General features: G+C 40.1%; 1 protein-coding gene across 7 annotated transcripts in view; it reads right to left on the reverse strand.

Moving 5' to 3' along the window:
* CTNND2 (catenin delta 2) overlaps positions 1-25291 on the reverse strand; it is a 658470-nt gene that overhangs the window by 232127 nt on the left and 401052 nt on the right. For 5 of the 7 annotated variants that reach the window (XM_069808867.1, XM_069808868.1, XM_069808862.1 and 2 more), the window contains 2 exons: positions 21799-21993; positions 4208-4526 (listed from right to left, as the gene is read on the reverse strand). In XM_069808867.1, the coding sequence (XP_069664968.1) occupies positions 4208-4526; positions 21799-21993 (514 nt within the window). The remainder of the gene's footprint in view (positions 1-4207; positions 4527-21798; positions 21994-25291) is intronic. The other 2 variants (XM_069808866.1, XM_069808861.1) reach the window with 1 other exon arrangement.

Here is a 25291-nt window from a genome sequence, read left to right on the forward strand (position 1 = left end):
ATTTCAGTCTGCTCTATAATGAAGAATGAACCCTTTACAGTTTCATTAACCAAATCACCCCATTTCTTCTGAATAAGTAGTTTTAAGGGTTCTGAAACACGTAACTTGGGAAAGGGGATGCCATAAAGGAAAATTTTAAGTGTGGATCAATATAATTCAATGCAATATGAAAATGGACATTTGAACTGAATTGAAATTCATTTTGGTAGCCTAAATGGAATGTATTCCACATAATTCTTGCTGTTAACTTGGCTTCTTGCCAGCTTCTTTGCAGAAGATGTGTGCATACCGGCGTGTAAATAAAAGTAGGTAAGCAGAGAAAGTCACAAAACAATGAAGGAAACGTGTTGACTCAACCCATCAAACCAGACACAGTGAGTCCGTAAAGAAGCAAAACCACTGTTACCACAAAACTTCATTGGCATGTACTGAACTGAAGGACGTGAAAATTATGTATTTTTCATCTGTTATGCAGCAAGTGTGATTTATCAGCAGTGGTACATGTACATAGTTTCTTAATAGGTTAAAAACTCAAAAAATAAGTAATTTACACACATTTAGAGTAAAAATTGGAAGGCACACAGACTGACAAACGGATTCCAACATTTCTGTTTTTAGGGCTCACCAGTTCCCCTGAAGTCTAGGAATAGACAATCCTTAGATAATTTGTTGGTGCCAAGAGACAGATTAAACTTTCTAAAGTGAAAGTAGGCTGGAAAATATCACATATATTTCCAATACTTTAAAATACTCATGACTTTTCTCATTCACAGTTCATTAGCAACCAAAAGCAAGACAATAATTAGAAAATAAATATTGTAGTCTTTTCCTCCCTATGCCACTTTTTCATGTAAGAGATTATGGCATGAAAGAGTTTATATCACAGCCCTACTGCATATTTCTCTTCCTTCTTTGACATGAAGTAAAAGAATGCTCTGAAGAACCAATCTGTAAATTATCGTTGATATTCCACTTTTCCATTTTCCATATGTAAAACTTAAGTTTCATTTCTGACTGGTGATAAGGGGCTTATTTCCTTTTGAAATAATAAAGCCTCAGACTCTCTGCCAGCATAGATGTATATAGTTTTTACTACCTGTTATATGAGCTCGTATCAGCAAACAGTCTACCTGCATAAATTAAAAATTATCCCCTACCACAAACTTGATAATAAATATCTTGATACTTTTTAAAAAATAGCTTTTGTCCTAAACTTTAAGTTAATGAACATTAAACTGCATTTTATGACAGCTGGATGATGCAGAACAGATGTTGAGCTAAAATTTCATTTGCCAAATGTCGGCTCAGAACACGTATGTAAAACTGGAGTATTAGTAATCCAAACTATATGGTAAAAACAATGGAAAAAATTGTCAACTACATCTGGGACTTCAGATGGAAATTCTGCCCGAACCAAAGATTCCAGAAAATAATGTTCAGTTTTAGGAACTCTAATTGCTTATTAGGATGAGTACATTCTCTTCTGGGTATCTATTTCTCATCTTGAGCTGACTGATGTATAGCAAACGCTAATCAAAAGCCTGCAATTAGTATATGTTTGTCTTGCAGGTTTTCCTCTGCCAGTGAGCCTTTGTTTGGACCTCTGGTTGGACAAGCAGGCTCAGTGTCTGAAAACGATGCCTGCCATCCCCTTCCACGATTCACGTCAGTCACAAAAAACCCCAACCAAGCAGCCAACCAAAGCAGCAATACATCTGCAAGGAAACTCAAAACTTAACAGTTGACAAGGTCCATCTGCTGACCAACGTAATTTTTTTTTTTTCCTTGCTGCGTAAGGTATAAATGATAACCCTTTGAGGAATCAATGCAACGTGACACAGCCATTGGAAGTTTTGTATTTGGGCTATGTTTTCCTTTTCCTAATTAAAGCCAGTACTTCTAATTATACCTCCCATGTGCTATCCTAAATAATTTCTGTCCTTCCGTAATATTTTTCCAAGCCTCTGGAAAGTCTTCTGTCCTCTCCTTCCCACACTTGTCATTTATCCACATTTTTGCAATCTATCCATAGAAATCACCACGTTAAAAGTCTCCTGATTGCTTTTGTTGCTTTTCTCCAAACTCCTTCCAATTTTTCAATGTCTTTCCAACAGCTGAGTGATCAGCAACTGCTGGAGGCCACAGATAGTTTCACAAGCCAGTCTGCCTAGGTGGACTATAGCTTCTGGGGACTACAGCATAACATAAGCAGGTGTGCTTCTGACATTTCTTTGTAAGAATTATTCAAACCAACAAGTCAAGGCAGCAATACTAAGCAAGAGACACCACGCACAGTCCGTGGATCAAATGAACAAGATGAAGAGTAATGCAAACCTCTTTTACAGAAGTTATTTTGTGCAAAACTCCAATCCATCTAACAGTAATTAGTAATAATATTTAATGATCCCCTCTAAAGAGTTTATGAAGTTCAATTTATACCTGGATCCCTGCTTGCTCCTATGTTACCTACCAAAATCAATACTCATAAATGCACAAATGGTATCACAAGACAAGAAAGAACCAAAAAGCAAGCAAATGAAAAATTTGCAAGAGAAAAATCTTCTTTTACAAGCACATATCCTAAACATTAACTAACAGTTGTGAAGTGATAGCAGATAACCTTTTCTTAAAAAGATATTATGTCTAGGACCTGTCGACGTACTGTAAATATGTCTTTCCTGTCTACAGGGAACAGTGCCTTCAACATCATCACGCTTTTCTCCCAAGAACATTACATATAGATTACAGTAATTTCTCCTCTGGTTTAGTGCACTTCTAATATAATTTTCTTTAAGTTTGAACACAAGACCATTATAAACCAAAACTCTTTTTCCTCCACAGGCTTTTATATTCTGGAACACAAATATATCAAAATACCAAGGTTTCCAAAAGAGACTGTTTCCCTCTGGTTACCAATGTTTGCTCTGGGACAGGGGGAAGAAGGGGAGGAATTCAATTTATATTTTTTCAAATTTCTGGAGGAAAAGCTAAGTTAAAAAAAAAAAAAAAGGTTGAAGACAGAAGTTCTCAACAAGTAAAAGTGCAATGGCAGAAGTAGCTGCAAGCAGTGATATTTCTGATGTAACATAAAATTTAGCTGCAGTTGTATTCCCAGTTTGAGAGACAGAGAGAACTGCTATAATGCTCAACCGGTAGAGAGATCACGTTGTGAATATTTGGGTTTTAATGCAGGGAAAGAAGTCTTTTCAAATTGTTGCTTAAACACCTCCAGCATTTTTGCTGGAGGCAAATTTTATCATTAAATTACACATAGCAAAAATAAATAAATAAGTCATACCATCTGCCATAGAAAAACCTTGTATAAATTAACACTTTCAACAAGTTTAAACTTAAGTTACAAAAGAGACTTGCTTTCTTTTCCATCAGAAAACTGAACAAAATCACCAAGTGCATTGAGGATTACAGTTAGCATTTCCATTGCTGTTATCATGGAAGTCAAATAATTTGCCAGAAAACCCTCTCTCTCTCTAATCCGTCTGCCTGCTCGGGGTATGTATGGCTATAAAGTTTCCTCCTTGCACCTTCCCTAGGTACACGAGGATGGTCATGCCTTGCAGCAACATTAAAAGTTGTGCTATATATTTAAAAAGCATGCACAGTAACAACCATTTCTGCAAAGCTGTAATACACACATTCTTATTACCACATACTGGCATTGCAGTACATGCCTGCACAATACACAATAAAGCACAAGCCTGGTTACGTGTTGCTTCCACATTGCTCAGTCTCATTGCCCAATACCAAGATATCCTTTTCTACAGCTTTTACGAATATTAACTGCAGACAAACCAAGAACTGTAGCAACTTCTGCTCAAGGAACAACTTGAAAATTCAATCCACAACGGTTACAGAGCCAAAACAGTCATACCACTTCTCCCATTTTCAGAGAGAATTACTTTTCATAAGCTTTTGAGGGGTGGCACTACTGAAAGCAGGCTAAATGCACACATTCAAGACCACGCCTATCATTTTGTTTCACAGAAGAGCTCATGAGAGCCTTCCAAGGTAAAGCATTAGGCCAAAGCTGTTAGGCATACAAAATCTTTCATGTACAATCATGGGGTTTTGTTCTTTGGTGTTGATGTTGTTGTTTTTTTAATATTCAACAGCAGAAACATACAAAGCAAACCGCAATTACAAACCTCTGCACAAGCAAGAAATAGTAGACAAGGAAGGTTTCACCCACCTGGGATCTTTCTGAATGCTATCAATGGAAGGTGACCTAGCCAAGGTCCCTTCAGGTGGGATGGCTGGCCCAGATTTGCTGTATGGTGATTCAACAGAAGGACAATACTGCAGCTGTCGGTAGGGGTCTGCGTAATTGGAGGCTGGGCCGGCCGCATAGCTGGCCCTCTGGAAGGTCGCTGTTGCGTTCTGTGTGCCGTGTTGACTGCCTGTGCGCTGTAAGGGTACGGAGTCGACACCAGGGGAAGATGGGGCTACGACAGGAAAGTAGGGACAAAGTAAAAAATTGAGGACCTGTTCACAGAAATGGTTAACCAGGTCTAGGCAGAGGAAAAAATAAAAACAAAACAAAACACACACATATAAAACAGGGGTTCAAAAAGAATGAGAAAAAAACAAACAAACAACATTGTCATTTTCAAAACCATTGAAGTAAATAACTGTCAAATGAATTTCTAAATGACATGCCACTTCTGGACTAGAAGACCTTTACACCAGTTAAACAGGCCGTAGCAGTGCTTTTCGCTTGGGGTTTTAACTGCACTAACCTGAAATGAAAAAAGTGCGGAAAAAACATGGCAGTAGTCAAGCTAAGATTCACAACCACCACCGAGTGAGGCTTTTGCAGTCCTTACGAGGTGGAAGTCAGTCAGTTCCACCAGTAGAAGGAGGGTCAAACCAGGCTGAAGAGTCCAAATTGAGACAGATGGCTCTATGGCAGAAGCAGCAGATAGCCATAGCCATCCCAAATTTGTAGTCCTGGTATCCATAAAGCAGGTAAAACCAGACACCTGCTACTGAGAGTTGCTGCGTACGCTTTGTTAACTCATCTCCTGCATATTTCACCCTAAGTAAGACTTAGGGTGCTGCTAACTCAAGTCTGAAAAAGAGCTAAGCACAAGGTGATCACGTAGATGTCTTAATGCACGCCTGCAACGGCTGTGCTCACACGCCGCAGCTCAAGATTAATGCATTACCGGTTTTGAGAGGCTTAACCAATAGATTTAAACTGACTTAATGCTTTTGCAACTCAAAAATCTTATTAATCTCCCTTGTAGCCCATTATCTTTCTGTTGCAGCACCATGTACTGGAGATCCAGTCTGCTTTCTGATTCTTATTAAACATGCAATGTTTTTGAACCAAAGTCCAGTTAATGGCAAGTGGATTATCCCTGTAAAGGTCAGAGGACCAATATCCACATGATCTTTGGCCTGGCAACAAATACAAATTAAGTGCTGGCTCTGCTCCGAAGGAAATTCAGACTGTTTGAAGTGGCACATGAACTCCTGGTGCCTCCCATTTCCCCCTGTCCCAAGACAACAGGAATACTTTCACCAACAGGAGTGGGCCCAGGTCCGGGACTATTTTTAGCTGCGTCAAATTCATATGCTAAATTGTAGGCAAAACCACATATTCAAGAGACAGGTTTTTCGTAATAGATTTCCCAATCATTTTTCATTAACATGCACATTGAAAAAAAATTAATATGTTATAGGTCCATGAAAGGGACTTTAAGCATTTTATCTCAAAGTGTCAGCAAATGAAATACAGTGAGCTTTAAACACAACTACAGCAGTTTTGTCTGACCTAGTACTTGTCAAAGTTACAACACGCGAAAACTTTAAATTTGTATCAAATCTTTGCCTTATTTTTAATTTTTTCTTATGGTTCTGAAATATATAATTTTACTGTAACAAGTATCTTCTTACAACTTTGTTACAAACATAGATAAGTGGGATCACCCTCTTATCTACTGCCCCATCCCTGGCAGTGTTCAAGGCCAGGTTGGATGGGGCTTGGAGCAACCTGGTCTGGTGGAAGGTGTCCCTGCCCATGGCAGGGGGGTTGGACTAGATGATCTTTAAGGTCCCTTCCAACCCAAACCATTCTGTGATTATGTTAACTTACATATATACCAACATTTTACAAGTATTGCTTTTGTTTAATTGCTAGTAAATATTTCCTTAAGAAATGAGCAGTAAGACACATACAGAACTTTTCATAAAACTGCATCAGTTAAAATGCAATAACAGTATTAGCATATCGAAACATCCCATGCACAAATCATGCTAAATTCAGTGTTAGGAAGACACAAGGAAAACATCACATTTTAACAGAAAATACACACAGTTCAAAACCAAAATTTGGTGCCTTGTGAGAAAAAGAGTAAAAAAAAAACAAGTTAGAGAAAACACTGGAAATATTTTCAAGTGAAAAAGCAAAAATGTAATTGTATACTGACATAGCATACTCTTACGTACTGTCACTCTGCAGAATATGCTGCTAGCTTTTGACACATTATATGGGGAATTGCAAAAAACCCTACAACGCTAATACTGCTGAAACCAAGAACTTCATTGTAATGTAGATTGCTTTGCAAAATATTCCACTGTATTTCCCTTCCCCTCCTTTACAAGACAGTTCAATGGAAAGCGTGGTTTTTTTTTTTTTAAATTATTTGAAAACTTTTTTTTCTATCTTCTCCTTTGTCTTGTTATCAAAATAGGTATTTAAATGAACTGAAACTAGCTGTCACCCTAACACTTACATGCTTTTTGAGTCACTCTGATTCATTTCTCAAATTATCTTCCTAGCAGACTGTTACTTCCTTTTGAATTTTATCACAATGAACACAGAAGTGCTATAGTCAGAATATAAGAATGAGATAAATCTATGACTTAGTTAAACATCCACAAATAAGCTTGTTCGGCTAGTGTTACCCAGGTCAATTAGAAGACAAACAAAAAAACCTAAACAACTAACACCTCAGAGTAACTTCTACATCTAACTTGACTACAGCCACCTTCATGGACTGTAAAATGGTTAAGCTTTAGCAGACATTTTTACATGAATAATTTCACGTAAAACTAAAGCAAAGCCATCTACTACCAATACATTACTCTTGCTTAAACAAATCCTTTTGGCAGCCAGACTTACTGACTGAAGTGTGGTTCTTTAGACTATGGCAAACTTTCCGGCTATCGAGATCTCCCTTCTCTTTAGCTATTAAAACAGCTGTAGTGATTATGTCCATTAAAATAAATAAATTCAGAAGTCCATTTGCCTCATCCAGCAACAGTAAATCTTCAGAGAGCACAGGGGCATCCAGAAGGCACACACTTGGAGTGGACCAGAAAGCGTTCACGTAGCAGCCACGTTTGCAGATGGTCACGCAACCTTTTTACGTGGTTTTAAATGGAAGATACCCCTTTCTCTAACTTCCACATTTGACTCTCCTCTCAAATCCAAGCCAGCTACACCTTGCCCAGAATCAGCTCAGCCTGGGTAAGACGCAACACTGCTTTGATTAGGATCAGGGGTTTGCACCAGCAAGGGAAGAGAGGGGTGGGAAGGAGTTGTAAGAGAAGTGCTGTTTCTGGAGAAATGGGCTGCTTTCCCTTCTCCCAGCACCAGCCCAGCCTTCCTGGGGTCTGGCCTGGTTGAGGCAGGATCATGGCCAAGTCATGTTGTTGCCCTGGGTCTACGGCGGAACCTATTCTGCCTCTGCATAAAGGTAAAACCAGAAGTCATAACCAGACTGTGAAGAAGGTGGTCGAGTTTTGTGGACACTTTGACACCTCATTGATTTAACAAGAAGCTTGGAGGTCAAGGCGTCCACAAAACTAGACCTGCTTCTGGTCTTCAGAAGTCCCCAAACTGAGAATGAGATCAAGATTAAAATCAAAGAGACAAAGGGCCTCAAAAGCGTACTTACCCTGTATCTTGCTTTACCTAAGTGACCACCCATGAAAGCATTGTTTTTAATAGTGACCGCTGCCCCCAGTTTTAAAACCTACATGGAAATTCAGTGGGTGATGCCAGATAAGTAAGTCTCTGGAGTTCTGCTCTGCTCTTTTTGCAGTGGTCAGCCTACCTGCGGCTCCTTCCTGGGACTGCTCAGCCTCGCAGAGACACCGGGAGCGGGCTACTGCCATCCAGCTGCCCCTTCCAAGCGCCCACCCCACACAGACGAGGGGGGCTTGTAGGGACCGCAACCTGCGACCCTGAGGGGGGCTCCCACTGGCAGCAGGGTCACAGCACCCACGCTCTGCTGCGGCGAGGAGATACCGAGTGGAGCAAATAACGTGCTCAGTAGTAGGCCAACAATCCTCTATATGTTCATGAAATTTTAAACTTCAATGTAAGAACCACACTTGAAGAGGATAATTTGAATTTTGGGTTGAGGAAAGGGTTTCCTTGAGAATTTCCAAAGTGAACATTTCACACTGAGCAGATCAAGAACTATAGTCTCATTGAAGAGATTTCAGTTTGTCACCTAAAGATTTAAGATCTTGTTTTCATTTGCAATATCATTAATACCTTAAAAATACCGTATCATCTTCAACCCTTCACTATTGCAGCACAAAAAACACATCCCCAGGAAACGGAGCATCTGAGGTACCACACAGACATTTAATATGTTCTTATAAACCTTTGCCAAAGAGAAAGAAAAGCCCCTGTTAACTACAATGAAAACACTCCAAAGACCTGATGTGTGCCCTGATTATGGTTCTCTTGATTGCAGAAATAGCATATAGAAAAGCCAGCCTTTATAATTTTCTACGGCTTTTGCATAGTATTAACAAAGATACAGTAACTTTTATATTAATGCTGAAAATTTAGGAGTACCACTAAATAGGCTCACAGGCTCACAATGAGATCTTCAACTTAGAAAGTCACTTTCAGATTTTGTATCTTCTTTTTAAATCTAGGACATCTCTAGAAACACCTAACAAAACCCCAAAAGAAAGAACACATCAAGGTAGGCAGGGATACTATAGCACCATACCCAAGTTTCTTAGGGAGATCAAATTCACATAAAAACTGCTTAAAAGTTCAGACTTTCTAGAAGTCAAGAGGGCATTTTGCCCAGTTAACATATATAGGATCAGACCTTCAGAAAGGATAAACTCATTTATGAGACTTATCTTGCTACGCCTTCTTGCTGAAAATTACTCGACTGATGCTGCTGTTTGATTTGTGGCTATTACCTCGTAAAATTTTCCTCTTATTATTCTATATTAGACATTCAGTTCCTGTGTTAACCTTCTCCTTAGGCCTTTCATGCAGATTTTACAATTCTTTACTTTCTTTCTTCACTGATTTGCACCTGCAGTTGATTCTTACTGTCATGTGAAAAGTTGAAAATTGAATCCCAGTAAGATATCCCTTCAGTGCAAGGTATGTCCACCACCCCTCCATGAGTTCATAAATGATACAAATGCAGTGCATTCTGTTGGTAGTAAAAATATAGGAAGATTTATAGAACAGACACTCTTCCCATCTAATACACCATAAAAATAACAGTGCATTCTCTGGCAATTAGAAAACAGAATTCATCAAGTTTGGGGGATACAAAAACTTTTTATCTCTAAGTGTTAAGTGAGTGTTTTAGAGCATGCACCAGCTTTTTTGCAATAGAAGTTTAACAAAATAGATTATGATCAAGCTAGGAGCAAATCAGCAATCCAAAGTAATGAGCAGAAGCAGTGAAGTTTAACACTGTTCAAGATGTATGATGATATGTATATAATAATAATAAATTTGCTTAGCAGTTACTTTTAGCAGCACTTTCCCACATTGGAAGTGTAAGATTTTAGAGAAATATATGATTGGGGGAACCTGAAAATATTTACTGAAATAAATAAATAAAAAAATTTAAAAAAAAATTAAAAAAAAATTTAAAAAAAAGGAAAAAATGTTGGTATTAGCAACCACCTCCAAGGTAGTTAAGATTTTATGAAGGCACTATCATATCCTCTGTTCAAAGTACAAATGCACAAGGAATTTCATACTTTAAACATGCAAACTGAGAGCAGAACAAACAAAAAAACACTAAAGGATTTCAACATACAAGGATCCAATTTAGATTTAAAATACTCAGGACCTTACGCAAATATCAACACCACAGAAGTCCTATGTAGCTTGGCAACTTTGCCTCAACTTCTCCTAGTCGAAACAGGAAAAACAGAGTCAAAACTACCGCAACTTTCTATTCCTCGTTTTCCATTTTCTCCCCCCTCACTTCTCCGCACTCTTTATTTTGCCCTATGTAGTTGGAGCTTTGATTGCAAGATTAGCAATCTCCAAATTCTCAGCCAGAGAGAAATAAGAACCTGTAAGCAAATCTTCCCTTGTGTCCTCACAGGACAGTGTCTTCCCCATCCATCCAGCCTTTGCTCTCAACACATCAACTTTTTAGGGCTTCCAGGATTGCATCGAACTCTACATGGTCAACTGGAAAAGCCTCTTTTCACTCTATTAGCTCCATGTCCTCTCCCTCTCTCAGGGATTTCTAGTTATGCTTCAAAGACTCAGCTAGCCTTGTTCCCCCTAATTTTCTGCTGGCTCCAGCTTTCTCCAGATGCTCCTATTTTGTGTATATCAGGGGAACTACAACCTCCTTCCCTCCAGTCAGTTCCACCATGCTCAGCTCGGCGCCTTCAACAGCCGAGCACGGCAAATAGCCAGTCTCCCTGCTGTCCCAGGTATAGCTTTTTAAGGGAACGTAACATGCCGTACAGAGGAAATGCAAGGAAACAAAAGAAACAGATACTGAACAGCATGGTACTTAGCAAAAAAAGGTCTCTTTTCCACCCACAGACATGTCAGTCACGATTTCCTCAGGTACTGGTTACACCTGGCTGTCGCACCTACTCGTGTGTCTACACTCTGTTGCAAACACATATTCAGTAATACTTTTATCATCAGGTGTTTCCATGACATGGTAAGGAGGAAGCTTTTTGTCATGGCAACACCCCTGTTTCTTCCAGATGGCATCACAGGAGGTTTGCCTTGTTCATACTTTCCTATCCCATCTTCAAAACCAGGGGTAGCTGGTCAGCTGCTATGCTATTATTTCTACGGGAAATACTCAGTGCCTCTCTGAATTAGTTAACAGGTTCCTTCCCACCGCTGGCAGCTGCAGAGTACTAAGCCTAATGAAGATCATAAACATACTCAAAGTGATTGTACGCCCCAGTAATGAATTATTACCCATTCGCTATTTGATTCTTTCAAAAATCTTAAAATCATCTCCTGACCACCGCTGTATTTACACGCCACTGTTTTGTGGGAGAACAACTCCTTGCTTCACAGAAACCAAGGAAACATCACTCGTGCTCTGCATATCATCATGTTCAATAAATCCTCTTCCAATGCAAAACCTGACAATCTTTGAAGACTGAAGAACTGAAGTTGTTACCGCACTGATCTATCCTTTCATTTCGATTTTCTAAGACCGTTCTTTAGATCTGACACTAATTGTTACAATAAGGCTGAAAATTCCTTTGCTTAGAAACTGATGTTTTTCCGTAATGCAGAAGGAATTAATTGGTGAAAGAAAATACTGCTTCCTCAGTTTCTGAGCTATTCCTCTGTTTACAGAGCAGCTGGGATCTGCTTACTTTGAAGGCTCTTTTTGTCTGTATTGTTCCCCTTCAGTTTGCACATTCTCACATTGTCTGTGCCTTAGCTTCTTTTTCATGCTTATTTTTTGTTAGAAATACATACCTTTTTCTCCTTTTATTGAACAGTTCCATTGGGGGAAGATGTATAACTGCCATTATCTAACCCTTAGCATATGGAATGATTTTCTTAATCACCAATTTAGACTTGACATTTCTTTACTAGCAATTATTTTAATTATGGGTTCAAGTACGTGATTAGCTGGTATCAATCTGAAATCACCTAGTTCCATTAGGGTCAGCAATGGAAGCAAATACATACCTTATGAATAGTCATCTATAAGGATTTTTATACCTCTAAAGCAAATTTTAAAGAAGAAATAGGTAAATGAGTAATTCAGTGAGCAGCAACGGTGACAGTTTGTATCTTAGAAATTTGTATTTCAGTTCAATAGATATGGTGCCTGAGATGAATGAGTTCCGATTCAAGTTTATTTGCAGCTGTGTTTGATGCGACTTCAGTGAAACCTGAAGTCAAAACTTCCACTAATATATGCAAGTTCCATTCTCAGACTCAGCTTCTAGCATGTTTCAGTGATGCTGCTCTGCACAAGAAGAGTGGTGCGTTCACACAATGTGATAATCGGATGCCAACTTTAGCTGCCAAAGGTGTTATGCCAAGATCTTTTCTCAGATTGTCTCTTGTCTCTGAGTTGCATCCCTCAATTTGGGGAGAACATGCAGTTTAATTAATTTGTTATGTGAGCCTTGAAACAGAGAAAGTAACAACTGTCAAGGCCCTTAAAAGCAACTGCCCTTCCAGAATTTGAGATGCTAAAATTCATCATGCTAGTTTTCTCACTGGAGTCAAAATTCAGCTCTGAGCAATGGCACTATACAAAGACATACACATCACTTTCCTCCTCATTGTAGTACTACATGGTTTCACATTGCGTGTGTGGGACGTAGTGACCGTAACGATTATAAAACCTAAACACAGCAAAACCACACAGACCGTGTACACACAGACTAGTCTACTGCAACTAATTTTCTGGTTTCACTCTAAATTCACCTTCTCTTGAAATCCCTCTGTTAAAAGTTTCCTGTCCAGCTGGCCAACATAAAACAGAACACATGGAGGAAAGTCACAATTATTATTTAAAAAATGTATAAATATTATGAGACAATAACAGATTAACAGCCTGCACTGCATCATGCTACAGCCATCAAGCACACGGATGTCTTCTCCTTCAGATTTTGACTTCTCCCTATTTAGTACACTATAATCCTAAGTAATAAAATGGCTACTAACTGGTATTTTTTTAGAACACCTTACTGAGCTTCAGCTATTTTAATTAATAGTTTCCATTCTGGAGTAGAGAGTTATTTTACTATTAAGTTAACCACATTTGTATGCCAGTGCCAGACCATGCGATATGTACACCTTAAACATGAACGTTACATCTGCAAATGATAGTTTGAAAGTTGCTGGACCCATTATAGTAAAAAGTAACATCTTTGAATACTTGCTGTACTTGTAGAAACTCCAAACCTGCATGCAAACTGCTGAAATTATGATAGAGGAAGAGACTACCTCTAAAAGTAGACAGTTGTATATATATATAAAAAAAAAGATTACAGCTTAAGTTAAAAAAGAAGAAAATAATGGGCTGGTGATTTTTTAAAAAGTGCCTTTAAATAAAATGCTGCAGAAAGAACGATCCTCTCACAAAAGCATTAGTTGTCTTGAAGGCATTACTGGGTAGTTACCTCAGGCACAGCATTATGTTTTTGTTCAGCAAAGATTTACAAGAAGGAGATTTATGAAAGGTGTTTGAATTGCTTCTTACTTCATGAATGACAACCTTGTTTTTCTACACAACACTGAAGTACATAAAAGAGAATGGACATAGTCCTGCATTACTGAAGTCTAATGTGACCAGGCTTTAACCTGAGACTACACCTGTACAGTAAATAGATGATAAATACACAGACAGTTTCTGGCACACAGCAGACACTGTATTTTCTTGAGAGTGGCAGGTGAGATTTACAGGGTATGTACTTCCCTGACCAAGATTTTATAATCACACTTCTCCCTCAATAGGTGGCAAAAGTCAAGGGACATCCAAGAAGCATCCAGACATGCTCTAAGCCGTCCTTCTATCAAAAAAGAAGAATTAGAAAATACATGGGACAAACCAGAAGCCTCTGGAGGTATCCTGTTTATGGACAGAGGAAGGAGGCTGCAGATACTGACCGTCTTAAAAGGTTTCTATTCTGAGCAGTGCTAAAATCTGGGCTGCCTTCAGATGGGTACAACTCCTCTATGGAACCCAACCACGGGCTCAATACTTTGAAGCTACAAATATCTTATAGTGGAGAAGCATTTCTCCAAATAAGGGGGACATTGCTCACAGATTACAAAGGTGGTTCTGCAGGGTTTGCACCTCCTGCCACTTCCCTCCTTCTCACATTGCTCCTGTCCACCGCTTTACAGCGACCACTAGATACCACTGAAGTTGATAACAATGTCTGTTATTATAATCTGGCTGAAATTTTAACAGGAAGGAAATAAAAAAAAAAAAGTTTCTTCTTTCTCAGATAAGATGCCACTGTACCTGGAAAAAGAATCACCTAAACACATATATGCAATAATGTAACACAGATAATAAGGCTATACCAGACACCCTGGATCCATTGAATGAAATGGGATTATGACTTCGCATTGCTTTGAGGTAATTTGTTATTCACTATGCAGATCACTAAGGTATTTTGTGCTCAATTTACTTTGTACTGAAGATTTGTTCCCTGCTTGTTTCCTATAATTCTGTCTCCCAAAGCAATATTATCAAGTAGATGTCAGCTAAGATTACAGGTCCATTATCACAACATTACCAAACTGATAGAGATGAAGTGGTAGGAATAATTTTTCTTTTTAATTTCCCTGAAAACATTATGTCCTATAGCCGGAACTCCATGCTGTGTGATTTACCAGCATGATCCTCAATTAATCTGCCGCTGTGGCATCACAGTATGCCCCTGCAGAGCACATCACCTTGTGACAAAACAAAAAACAAACCAAACAAACCTGTCCCCCAACCAGAAAAAACAACAAAACAACCTAACCTAAACAACAAAGCAACCTAACCACTAAGAAGTGATGTTTGGTATTTATAACCTAACTATTGCACTTTAGGACTGAACAAAATCTAAATAAAGATTTGAGAAGCAGTGTAATGGACAAAGGGTTTAATCCAAATGGGGCAAGCCAAAGCTGATTTTTCCGTTACTCCTCCTTTCTGTCTGAAGTGACAACTTTAAAGCCAAATAAAGAAATATATATTTGAAACCAAGGTTGTCTTTTTACTTTTAAATGAAGCATTTGTAATACAGGAACTAGCACATAACAGGTAGCTTTTTATTAATAGCTAGATGATGCTCCAAAACCGAAGTAAAACTATACCAACATGCTCATTGCTGCTCACTGTAAGAATCTGAAAATACCTAACTGCATGTATATAGGAAAAAAATTTTTTTTTTCCTCTAACCTCCTTAAAATTCCTTTTATGCATTGACCTGAAGTCTAGGGAATTACAAGCGATATATCTGGTTAACTAAATTCCAGTCCCATGCCAAGAAACAATACTAACACAACCTAAGAAAGGACGAGATAGTTGTGGGGCAACCGGGACAAGAACTGCCCTGCAGAACCTCTCACTGGTGATGTGCCAAAGCTCAAACTCAGACTCTGACTCCCAGAGCTGAAGTTATGTTTGCACGCCTTGCAGGTGTACAAAGCTGTGAACCAAGCCCTCTATATAGGATTCATCATGACATTAAAATTGGGAATCCCACAAAGTCATTTCTACAATGTCTCATTTCAACATAAGAATGCTGTGTTAATTTTCTAAATTTTTTTCAGCATGTTTAAGTCATGGACAACTTCAGTGATTTGACATAGCTAAAGAAAACAACTTATCAAGGGACTGCTTCCTATAAGGTATTGTAAATGACTATCCAAAAGATCTCTCTCAAAGTTAAAAGAAAAAAAAAAATTCTCATATTTGTTTAGATATCATCTGAATACTGAATACCAAGGGCAAGGTCCTGCACGTGGGTCAGGACAACCCCAGTATCAATACAGGCTGGGGGATGAAGGGATTGAAAGCAGCCCGGCAGAGAAGGACTTGGGGGTACTGGTGGATGAAAAGCTGGACACGAGCTGGCAGTGTGCGCTCGCAGCCCAGAAAGCCAACCCTATCCTGGGCTGCATCCCAAGCCGTGTGGGCAGCAGGTCGAGGAAGGGGATTCTGCCCCTCTGCTCTGCTCTGGTGAGACCCACCTGCAGTTCTGGGTCCAGCTCTGGGGTCCTCAGCACGGGAGAGACATGGACCTGTTGGAGCGGGTCCAGAGGAGGGACACCAAGATGATCCAGGGGCTGGAGCACCTCTCCTATGAGGAAAGGCTGAAAGAGTTGAGGTTGTTCAGCCTGGAGAAGAGGCTCTGGGGAGACCTTAGAGCAGCCTGCCAGTGCTTAAAGGGGGCTTGTAAGATGGGGACAGACAAATCTCCCTCTCCTGCTTCTCCTTTTAGGTCCTGAATAGAGACCTGATCCTCACCACAGGCACCTCATAAGATGGAACAAGGAGGCAGAAGAGAGAAACAGCGCAGCCGTGTTTTGAGAAAGCCCCCAGCTCAGTGACAAGAGAAGGAATGCCAATTTTCCTTGTAAATCTTCCCCTCAGACTCTTCTTAACCTCCAGGACACCAAAAGTCCAGGCCAAGTGCAGCAGAGGCGAAGCAGCAAGCACCAGCGTGGCCGCCTGGGTCCCCTTCCCATCCCTGCATCACAGCACATCTGATCTCTGAAGAAGGACTGGGCTCCAGGAGCAACGGCTGCCCCTACCCCACTGAAGCAAGACACACTTTTACAGAAGGACAACGTTACAAATAACCAGGCACAGTTCTTGAAATAAGGCATCCCTTGGTGCAGACTCCTTTCCTTCAGCAAATGAAGAACCAGGCAGGAGCAGGAAGGCAGGCAGAGAAGAGGACAGCATCTATCCAGAAACACAACAGTAATTCTCACCTTCAGCAGTTTTTCCCCAAGCCACATCACACAACGAGATACGTTTTTTCCCTGCCACTGGTAGGCGCTCGAACAGAAACCGTGGCCAGGAGCGCCCGATAACTTCCGTCTGAAAACTCTTCCCTCCCTTTTCACTCTCCACGGCTCTCCTGACAGCTCTCTCCCCCTGCAAAGAAACCCAGCCTGCAAAAAGCCTCGTTTCTGGTTTGCACCTGCCATCACGAATTTCACAGGCCTCTTCTCTTCCATCAGCACTCTCCACCACGGCGCCCAGGAGGGAGCACAGCCTGCGGCAGCACAGCTTTTGGTAACAGAGAGCTCGGAGACGGCGATGCACTGGTGGAACCACCCAAGCATCAGTGGGAGGAACCTCGGGGAGACCTGGCCTGAAGAAGAGGAGGACATCAGAGAAGCTGGAGGCCAGCCTGGCAACCGCCTGCACACGCAGGGACATCAGGCAGCTTTGGAGGCAGCAGTAGAAGCGCTGCAGGAGTGCCCCTGCCCCAGGCATGCTCCCCGGTGGATGACCCACTGCAAAAACATGCTTGGTAAACCCTTCAGGTCCTGCACTAAGCCACTCTTCAGAGGCAATGTAACCTTTGACTGCTTGTCTTTTCGCTATTCAATCTCCTTTCAATAAATCTTCCACTTCAAGGTCCTATTTTAATTTCAGCAGTATCAGCCACAGACTGTACTCGTCCTTTTCCTAACCCTTTCCCCCTCTCTCTGGGAAGCACAGAAGAGTCCTCACAGTGCCTTGCGTGTCCTGTCTTCATCAAGGAGACACTTCAGCTCTGCACACCCAGCTCTCAAAACTAAAGCCAACCGGCTGCCTAACCACACAACGCTGCCGGACTTCCCACGATCGGGCTGCATCACGAAGGGGCAGTGACCTTTGGGGGCCAGAAGCAGAGACCGTCCTCAGGCCACGCATCCCTCAGCAAACCTCGAGCTTTCTTCAAGGCCGTCAAGGGTCCTCTGGTGCCAACGAGATGCGTGCGGCCTTCCTTCGCAGAGCTGAGGACGACAGGTTCGCTCCTCCGGCGTAACTGCTGGTTCATCCTTCCCACTTGTGTGAGGTTAGGGACAAAGATACTCACTGGCAGTCCCTGAAACCAGTCAGTGCTCTTAAAGCACGAGCACTCTACAGGTTTTGAGGTCTAAATGTCCGCAGCTCACCAGTGGCACCAGTGCTTTTAAGCAGCAGCACTTACTTCACCTGATAGAGCCCCAGTAGGGAGTTCAGAACAAGCACAGACCTCCCATTCACCACCCCTCCCTCCCAGACCACTGGGGACAGCACTCTTTCAAGGCTTTTAAATAACTTTATCTGGAAATCACATCCTTTTTACAGAAGAGGGCTCATCTCTTTCACTGAGGGATCACAACGAAAGCAAGCGTCTTTACGAGCATCCAGACAGAGTGCTGGCAGCCTCCAGAGCGCGATGGCAACCGGTCCCACAGATCCCACCGCTGCCAACGCCGTGCTCGCCTGCTGCGGGTCAGCACCGACAGTCCAGAACCCGAGCAGCAAAGCCGCTTTCTCCTCAAGGCAGCTACGGAAATCCCAGGCTTGCAAAATAGTGACATTTTGCCTGCTTGGACTTGTTTCATTAAAAGCCAGTAACTGAGGACTAAATCCCTAGTCCAAACTTCTAATTCTGCAAACAAGCGAACGATCGCCGATTCTGTGTCCCGCTCTGGCTGAAAGGCAAACCTTCCCCCATCTTCAAATTCCAGTGGTGTCCGTGTAAACATCCCATCAAATAAGGTTATCTCTACTCTTATTAACTTAGGATTCAAATTAATAATGCAAGGCCTTTAGGTTTATAAGGAAAATAAATAATGCACCTGCCTGGACAAATATTATTAGTGTTATTTAGTTGGGTTACAAATACAGGTTGTAAGGTGCTATTCAGTAAGTAAATTAATTCATTATTTATATTATGTCAGATTACTCCCTCCAAGCACATCTTTTGTGGATCCCCATTTCAAAAGGGGAATTTCATGTTTCTTACTACTTTTAGTACAAAAGTTTGGGCTGGTACTTTTCAATATGAGAGAAGGCATTACCCTTTGAAGGCCAAAAGGGATTGTTAAGTAATGGTTACCGACCAAAAAAGCCTATACAGCTACTGCTGTCAAGTTTGAAGGATTATTTTTAGCTTAGACAGCATGACAGCAACACACCCCGTCATAATTTAAACCACAAAGTGATGAAGAATGCATCCTGCCCCTATCTAAAGTTATGCTAGTAAGGGAGATGTTCAGTAAGCTCCTACTATTTTGTACATTCTGCAATATGTATCCCTTACTGCAGAACTAGCATCATCCACTTCATTCGCGAGTGAAATAGAGGAAAATACAAAAGTTAAAAAAACAACAACAAACCCCACCACCACCCAAAAAACACTGACTAAATAGAACAAAGTTAATTTAGTTTACCCCGTGGAGAAATTTTAGCTTATTGAATTCTGCTCACCTAGAGGATGAAAAACTCTGAGTGGGCTTTATCCTTAGTTGTGTAAACATTCCTGAATGTAATAAGTATTTAAGAGCTCACAAAAGAGAAAGATGTGATGTCTATATTAAAAAATAAAAAGTTTCCATTCTGTGAGTCACTTAATCTTCCACATTAAGTGAAATTTTCAAATTCAGGAAGAATGTTCTCTTTTTAAAAAAAAAAGAAACACAAAAATAAATGGTTTGCAAGTATAACTACCATAATTTATTTTTTTTTCTAATGGGCAATGTTAGCTGCAGAGAAAAAAAATTGCAGGTTTTGGACAAAGTCCTTAGACTAAGTTTGCCCTCCTCTTTTTTTTGCCCCCCATAAGACGGGGAAAACCATGCACCATCTTCATGATTAAAGGTACTGTGGTAATAGACAAAAGAATGTGAACTATTGTCTACAAAGGAGCACGCTGAAGTCTTAAAGCTCCCCACGACCCCCTCCCACCCCGGTGCAATTCACACACGCAGAACATACAGGCTATGAACCCTCGGCACACGCCTTCAAGGAGTACAGGGCAATCTTCATCCCTCATAGCTGAGATCAAATAGTCAAGACAAATACCTATTCAGCCCTACAATAAAAAAAACCACTTAACCCAATGAAGAAATAAAAAGTTCTCTGTGCCAAACTTCAGCTGAACTCCTTCCCCTCCTTTCTGCTAATCCCAGAAAAACTGTATGGTCTCCACCAGAAGGGATACGTTCCTACGGGCCTCTGTGGTAGAGGCAGGAGGAGACCGAGAGCTGCTCCGATCCAGCCCAAAATTCCCCGAGCGCTGACAGCTCTTCAGCCTGGCTGTGTGAAAGGCTGACAGCGTTTGCAGCTAACAGCTATTGACGGAGCAACGGAATAATTGGCCTGGCACGCATCCACCTGCTTTTATTTCCCCTGACCCTGATGACAGGGGTGGAGGGGGAAGGCGAGGGAGGATCAACCCGACACAAAGCTGGACTGACGGGGTCGTTCTTCAGAACGAGCCTGGAGCAACGGTCAAACCCATATCCCAAACGCCAAAACAAAATTCACCTTCACAGGGAGCATTTCTGCTACCCAAATCAGCATTTTTTTTTTAGCTTTTCCTCCTCCCTTCTGAAAACCCATCTGCAGGTATTACCCGCTAACATCCCGCATCCCAGTTTCATTCACTCTAATTGTGATCTACGCTGACAGATTTTCCTTCCTTATGGAGGTGTTGTGAAGATAACAGTCACAAGACCGCCTGCTACCTCAGCACAGAGAACCAAGGGACATTTTGCAAGCAAAACAAGAAACCCTCTTCAGGGCATGACTGGGAAAGAGAGCACCATATAGCAAATACAAGGCAGCCACATGTGAAACACAAGGCTTAAAAGTTCAATATAAATAGTTGCTTCAGTCACTATCACTGCCTCCACTGCTCAGTGATTTAGGCAGAGGTCTTGTCCCCTTCATGCAAAGAATAGCAATCTTTTCTCATAGGCACATATGACTCTACACAAAACATATACTATGGTAGTTTCTTTAACAGGAAGGAAATGGCGTAATGGTGTTCTTCAAAAAGTATAAAGCTGTTACAGGTATTTAACTAGAGAATTCTGTGGAAAAACTTCTTTTTAAGGATTTTCTCCTGTACCTTTAACACCCAGAACTTGTATAAAGCAACAGAAATTTTTGGACATGCAAAAACTGCCAGCTTTGCCCTTGGAAAAATTAAAGTTTTAAAAGAAAGCAAACTATCTTGCTCCAAAAAGTACACTTAACTTTTTCTTGATGAAAAAAGGGAGTGACCTGAGGATGGACATAATCTTCCCTCTTTGATCAACACAGCAAAGATAAAACACCAGAAATACTTACAATTCCTAAGGCAAGTTCTTTCTACATCTGCTTTAGGCTATTTTGGCTGTAGCATTTATGTACTCTAATTATTTTGTGCATTAAATACCATAAATATCCTTGTTGATTTGTGATCTATTTGTGGGTTCCAACATACAGCTGTATTTCATTTGGTTGAGAGGACATTCTGCAAGTAGGACTTGTACACCAATGCATTTCATGGACAATCATTATTATTTATGGATAAACCAGTGATGCTAACAGCTTTTCTCTATACCATCATTCAATTTTATGTCTGTGTACCTATACCTAAGTGTTCCTCTGTAGGAGAGGGGAAGAACATTTACTTATGATTCACTTTGAAAGCAAGTGAACAATCCTTTAGCTTCATGCGGAAGGAACTTGGCAGTCCCTTTGCAACACACAAAATACCTTTGCAAGCAAAAAAACCCTGGCAATTTCTTCAGAGGCAACAGATTTTTCTCAAAGACAACACACAAGATTAATAAAAATATTCTCTCTCTCCTTATGAGTAAGCCCCCTCCCCAAATTAGCTTCACCTACTGTACATGCAGCACAACATTAAGTAGTTCTCCATTTTGTGCATGCCATGGGTTCTATTGATAGCTGCTACCTGCAGGAGGTATTTTGTTTGACTGGCATGCACATAATACATTTCGTTTAGCACATCGGAAAGAGAAGAAGAATTAGTACTGAAGATTAAGGTATATTTCACAAAAAGACAATCATGCAAGTTACATCCACCTACCTGTACTAGTGCGATATGTGCCTGTGTGTGCTGGTTGCAGAGGGTCCCCCTGGCTCTGGCTGAGACTCCTCATAGGGGGCTTCTGATAAACTCTGTCTTCGTAAATAGGATCTATATGGTGTTCCGGAGACTGCAGTGCCCTTAACTCGGAGCCAAGGTGGCTGTGCTGGCTGCTGTAAGATGCCCGAGACCCAGCTGCAAACAGATTTATGAGAGACATTTAAGAGAGAGAAAAAAAGAGTGACAAATACAGGATCTGACTTTATTAAAAGTTACTCGAAAGTAGCACTTAAACACAAACCCCAAACAAAAGAAAGAAATATTTTCAACATACAAATAGAAACAGCATGCAAGGGCAGCAACAGCTCCAGTTAATCACTTTAGTTGCATCATCTAGCTGCCTGCCTCTACTCCAAAACCTCATTTCTTCCAAGGAAACTACATATTTTGAAGAGATAGATATCATGATATCATCTCTTCTTAAACAGAGACCAAAAAAACCCAATGCAAAAAAAGTTTAAAACACCCAAACAAACACAAAACCCCGCTGCACAATCCAGGAATGCCCAAGAGCAAAAGGGTCCACAGAAGAAGGGGGGAGAAGAAAGGAGCAGCAGTCAGAACTAGTTACACATGTTATCCCCATATCTTAAGACCTACAAATGAAATAAGCTAAAGCTCTTGAATAGAGGTTGTTACATGAAGGCTGATCTTTTTGCTGCTTCACTATAGTACAATGGAACGGTCGTGCCTTATCAACATTTTGCTGTCAACAGTTTAAAAAAAATTATATCATTAAGACTTTCTACAACTTAAATATCCTTGAGGATGAATAAGTTAAATGTGCCTTCTGGAAAATGTATTTTAAGGATACAGGTTTGGGTTTTTTTTATTTTTTTGGTAAATAACAAGATTAACTGGGATTGTATTAAAACATTTTCTTATTCTACTATTAAAAATATTTTTTTCTATCATGATCTTTTTAAAAAAAGAGATTTGTATATTTCCAGCTGTGGTTACTTTTGTCACTTGAATCCCTCTGTCACTTAGGTACTTCAGTTCTGTGGTCCATTAGCAAGGTTCCCAAGGAGAGGCACGGAGAAGCCATAAAATAATTACACATTTTGAAGGCAAGAATCAAGCAAGTACGCAAGCGACACCTGACAAAGGTTAGGTCTATACCACAAAGTGGTAACATGCTATTTAAATGTTTAGAAAAATAATCAAAGATAAAACTACTACACCTCTTACTGATATTTGCGTGAGGTTAAAATCCTGGATGTAGGTGATGTTCTACTAACTTAGCTTGTACTGCTCAGACCATCAGTGTAGCCATTCCTACCTCATTCGTCGTGTCAGCAGTGGTTTTGTTGCATAAACAAACACTAAATATTTTTAAAATGCAAAGCACAGATATAAAGTAATGTGCGACAGCAACACAGGATAGAAATGAGAAAGATACACAGACATAACGTTACTGAAACTTTAATACAAATTGTCTGGAGGAAAAGAGTAATTTATTCCATTTCTTTCTTCCTAATCAGCTTGTGCCATATACGTGTTTTCTTCTGAATTTTTCAACGCACGTGTGTTTTCACTGCAATACCCTATTTGCATATTTTTCCCTTCAAACATTTTTCAGATTGACTTGCCATTAGCACACCACTGAAAGTAATTCTGTTGCTCCCCTTACTAGAAAGTCTGCCAAGAATCCCAAAGACATATTTTATCTATAACTACTGCAATTACCCAGGAAGTTGATATTACTATTACAGAATTAAATTCTTCATGGTCCACATTTTCAAAATGCTCTTTAACCCTGCATCTCTGAGAGTGAGTCTCAGAACAGCTGAACAGCTCCACCAAAATCTAGTATCGTTCAGAGTGGCCTAAAATACAGCCTACTATGATTATGTCCAAATTTCACTGTGCACTTGGTTCAATCTGTATTCAGAGAAAAAAATATGGAAGAATCGAGGGCAACATTTCAGACGCTCGACAGCACATCAACAAACCAGACTTGCTACAGAATAAAGAATTATACCCCCTTCTATAAGTACGACAATTCCTTTGTCCATTTACAAATTAATAATGCTCTTTGGAACAATAGATTTTCTTAATCCTGCTTCCAGTGAACTGAAAGATTTTTCCCACCGAATTTAGTGACAGTATAACCCAAATATTAAAATGTTCTCAAACAGTTATGCTAGTCTTCTGGTGAGGTGGGATTAATTCAGTCTCCTTCATACTCTACCAATAGTTCTGAATCTGCAAGTACTAATACCAGTCTAATACTAAACGGAAGCTTAGTATTAGCTTATTATGCTAATATTAACAGAGGTTTATTTGCATACTGCACATGTAACCGTAACACTACTGTACTAAACAATAAACATATGTATAACCAGAGAAACTTCTTGACGAAAACACATTAATGTTCAAGCAAACAAGGCAAGGAAGATGTGACAAACAATAAAAGAAAACCAGCATAACTTGCCCGAGAACAGCTAAATGGCAATTTAGAAATAAACTTGAAGCCACCTGAACAACAAGGTTATGGGTAAACACCCCCCAAAAGTTTGGGAGTTAAAACTCTTAACAGTGAGTAACTGCCACTATTCCTCTAACATTTCAAGAAAACAAAAATTTCAACAGGTAACTAAAATATTTTCATGTTAAAAACATAGACAGTCTCAAATCTCAGAGATTAAGGCCATCAGAACATGAATATACTTGTTAAATCATGTCTCAAACACCTTTAGTTTCAAGCAAAAGTGATGCTTCTCTACAGACCACAATATGCAATTTTACACTACTTCCAAATTATCAGATATCAACACAAAACACTAGCACCCTTTAAAAGGTCTTAAATCTAGTTTAAAAAAAAAAGACAAAACCCAGAAAATTTGTAAAAAGATGGAACACTACCATCATTTTTAATGATTCTATTAAGTTGGTATTTCAAAAACTGGAATAGCATGTTCTGTTTTCAATTAAAATCTCTGTTCCATTGCTCTTAAAATTTTTACATGTATTAATTTATTCAAGTCTCAACTTAGGAGCAACAGGTTTTTATTGCATGTTTTATTTAAATATTAAAATCAACTAACCAATAGCTATTATACCAACAGTATCATACCCAGTAAAGCTCACACAGATAACTTTAAGAAAAACTAAAGTCAAGAAAAGCGTTGTAGATTTTTATATCAATAAAAAAAAAGGGGCGGGGGGGGGCATGATGGATTTCAGACAACCGCATCCTACCTCAGGTACACACTCAGCTCCTCCACCATATTCTGCTGCTACTTTGGAAGACACTGGGAAGACCAGTAAGATAATCGATCGAAACAAAGACTGTGAACTCAAAGAATTGATGCCACTGAGAAAGAGAGAGGTATAACATGCCTCCTGCCTGCATCTTGGCTTAGCAGCAAACAGCTACATCCTTTACGACCTGAAGCTGCAAGCTGATCTGTATCACCTGCTTCAAAAA

This window comes from Haliaeetus albicilla, chromosome 21 (assembly GCF_947461875.1).
Source record: "Haliaeetus albicilla chromosome 21, bHalAlb1.1, whole genome shotgun sequence".
NCBI classification, from domain to species: Eukaryota; Metazoa; Chordata; class Aves; order Accipitriformes; family Accipitridae; genus Haliaeetus; species Haliaeetus albicilla.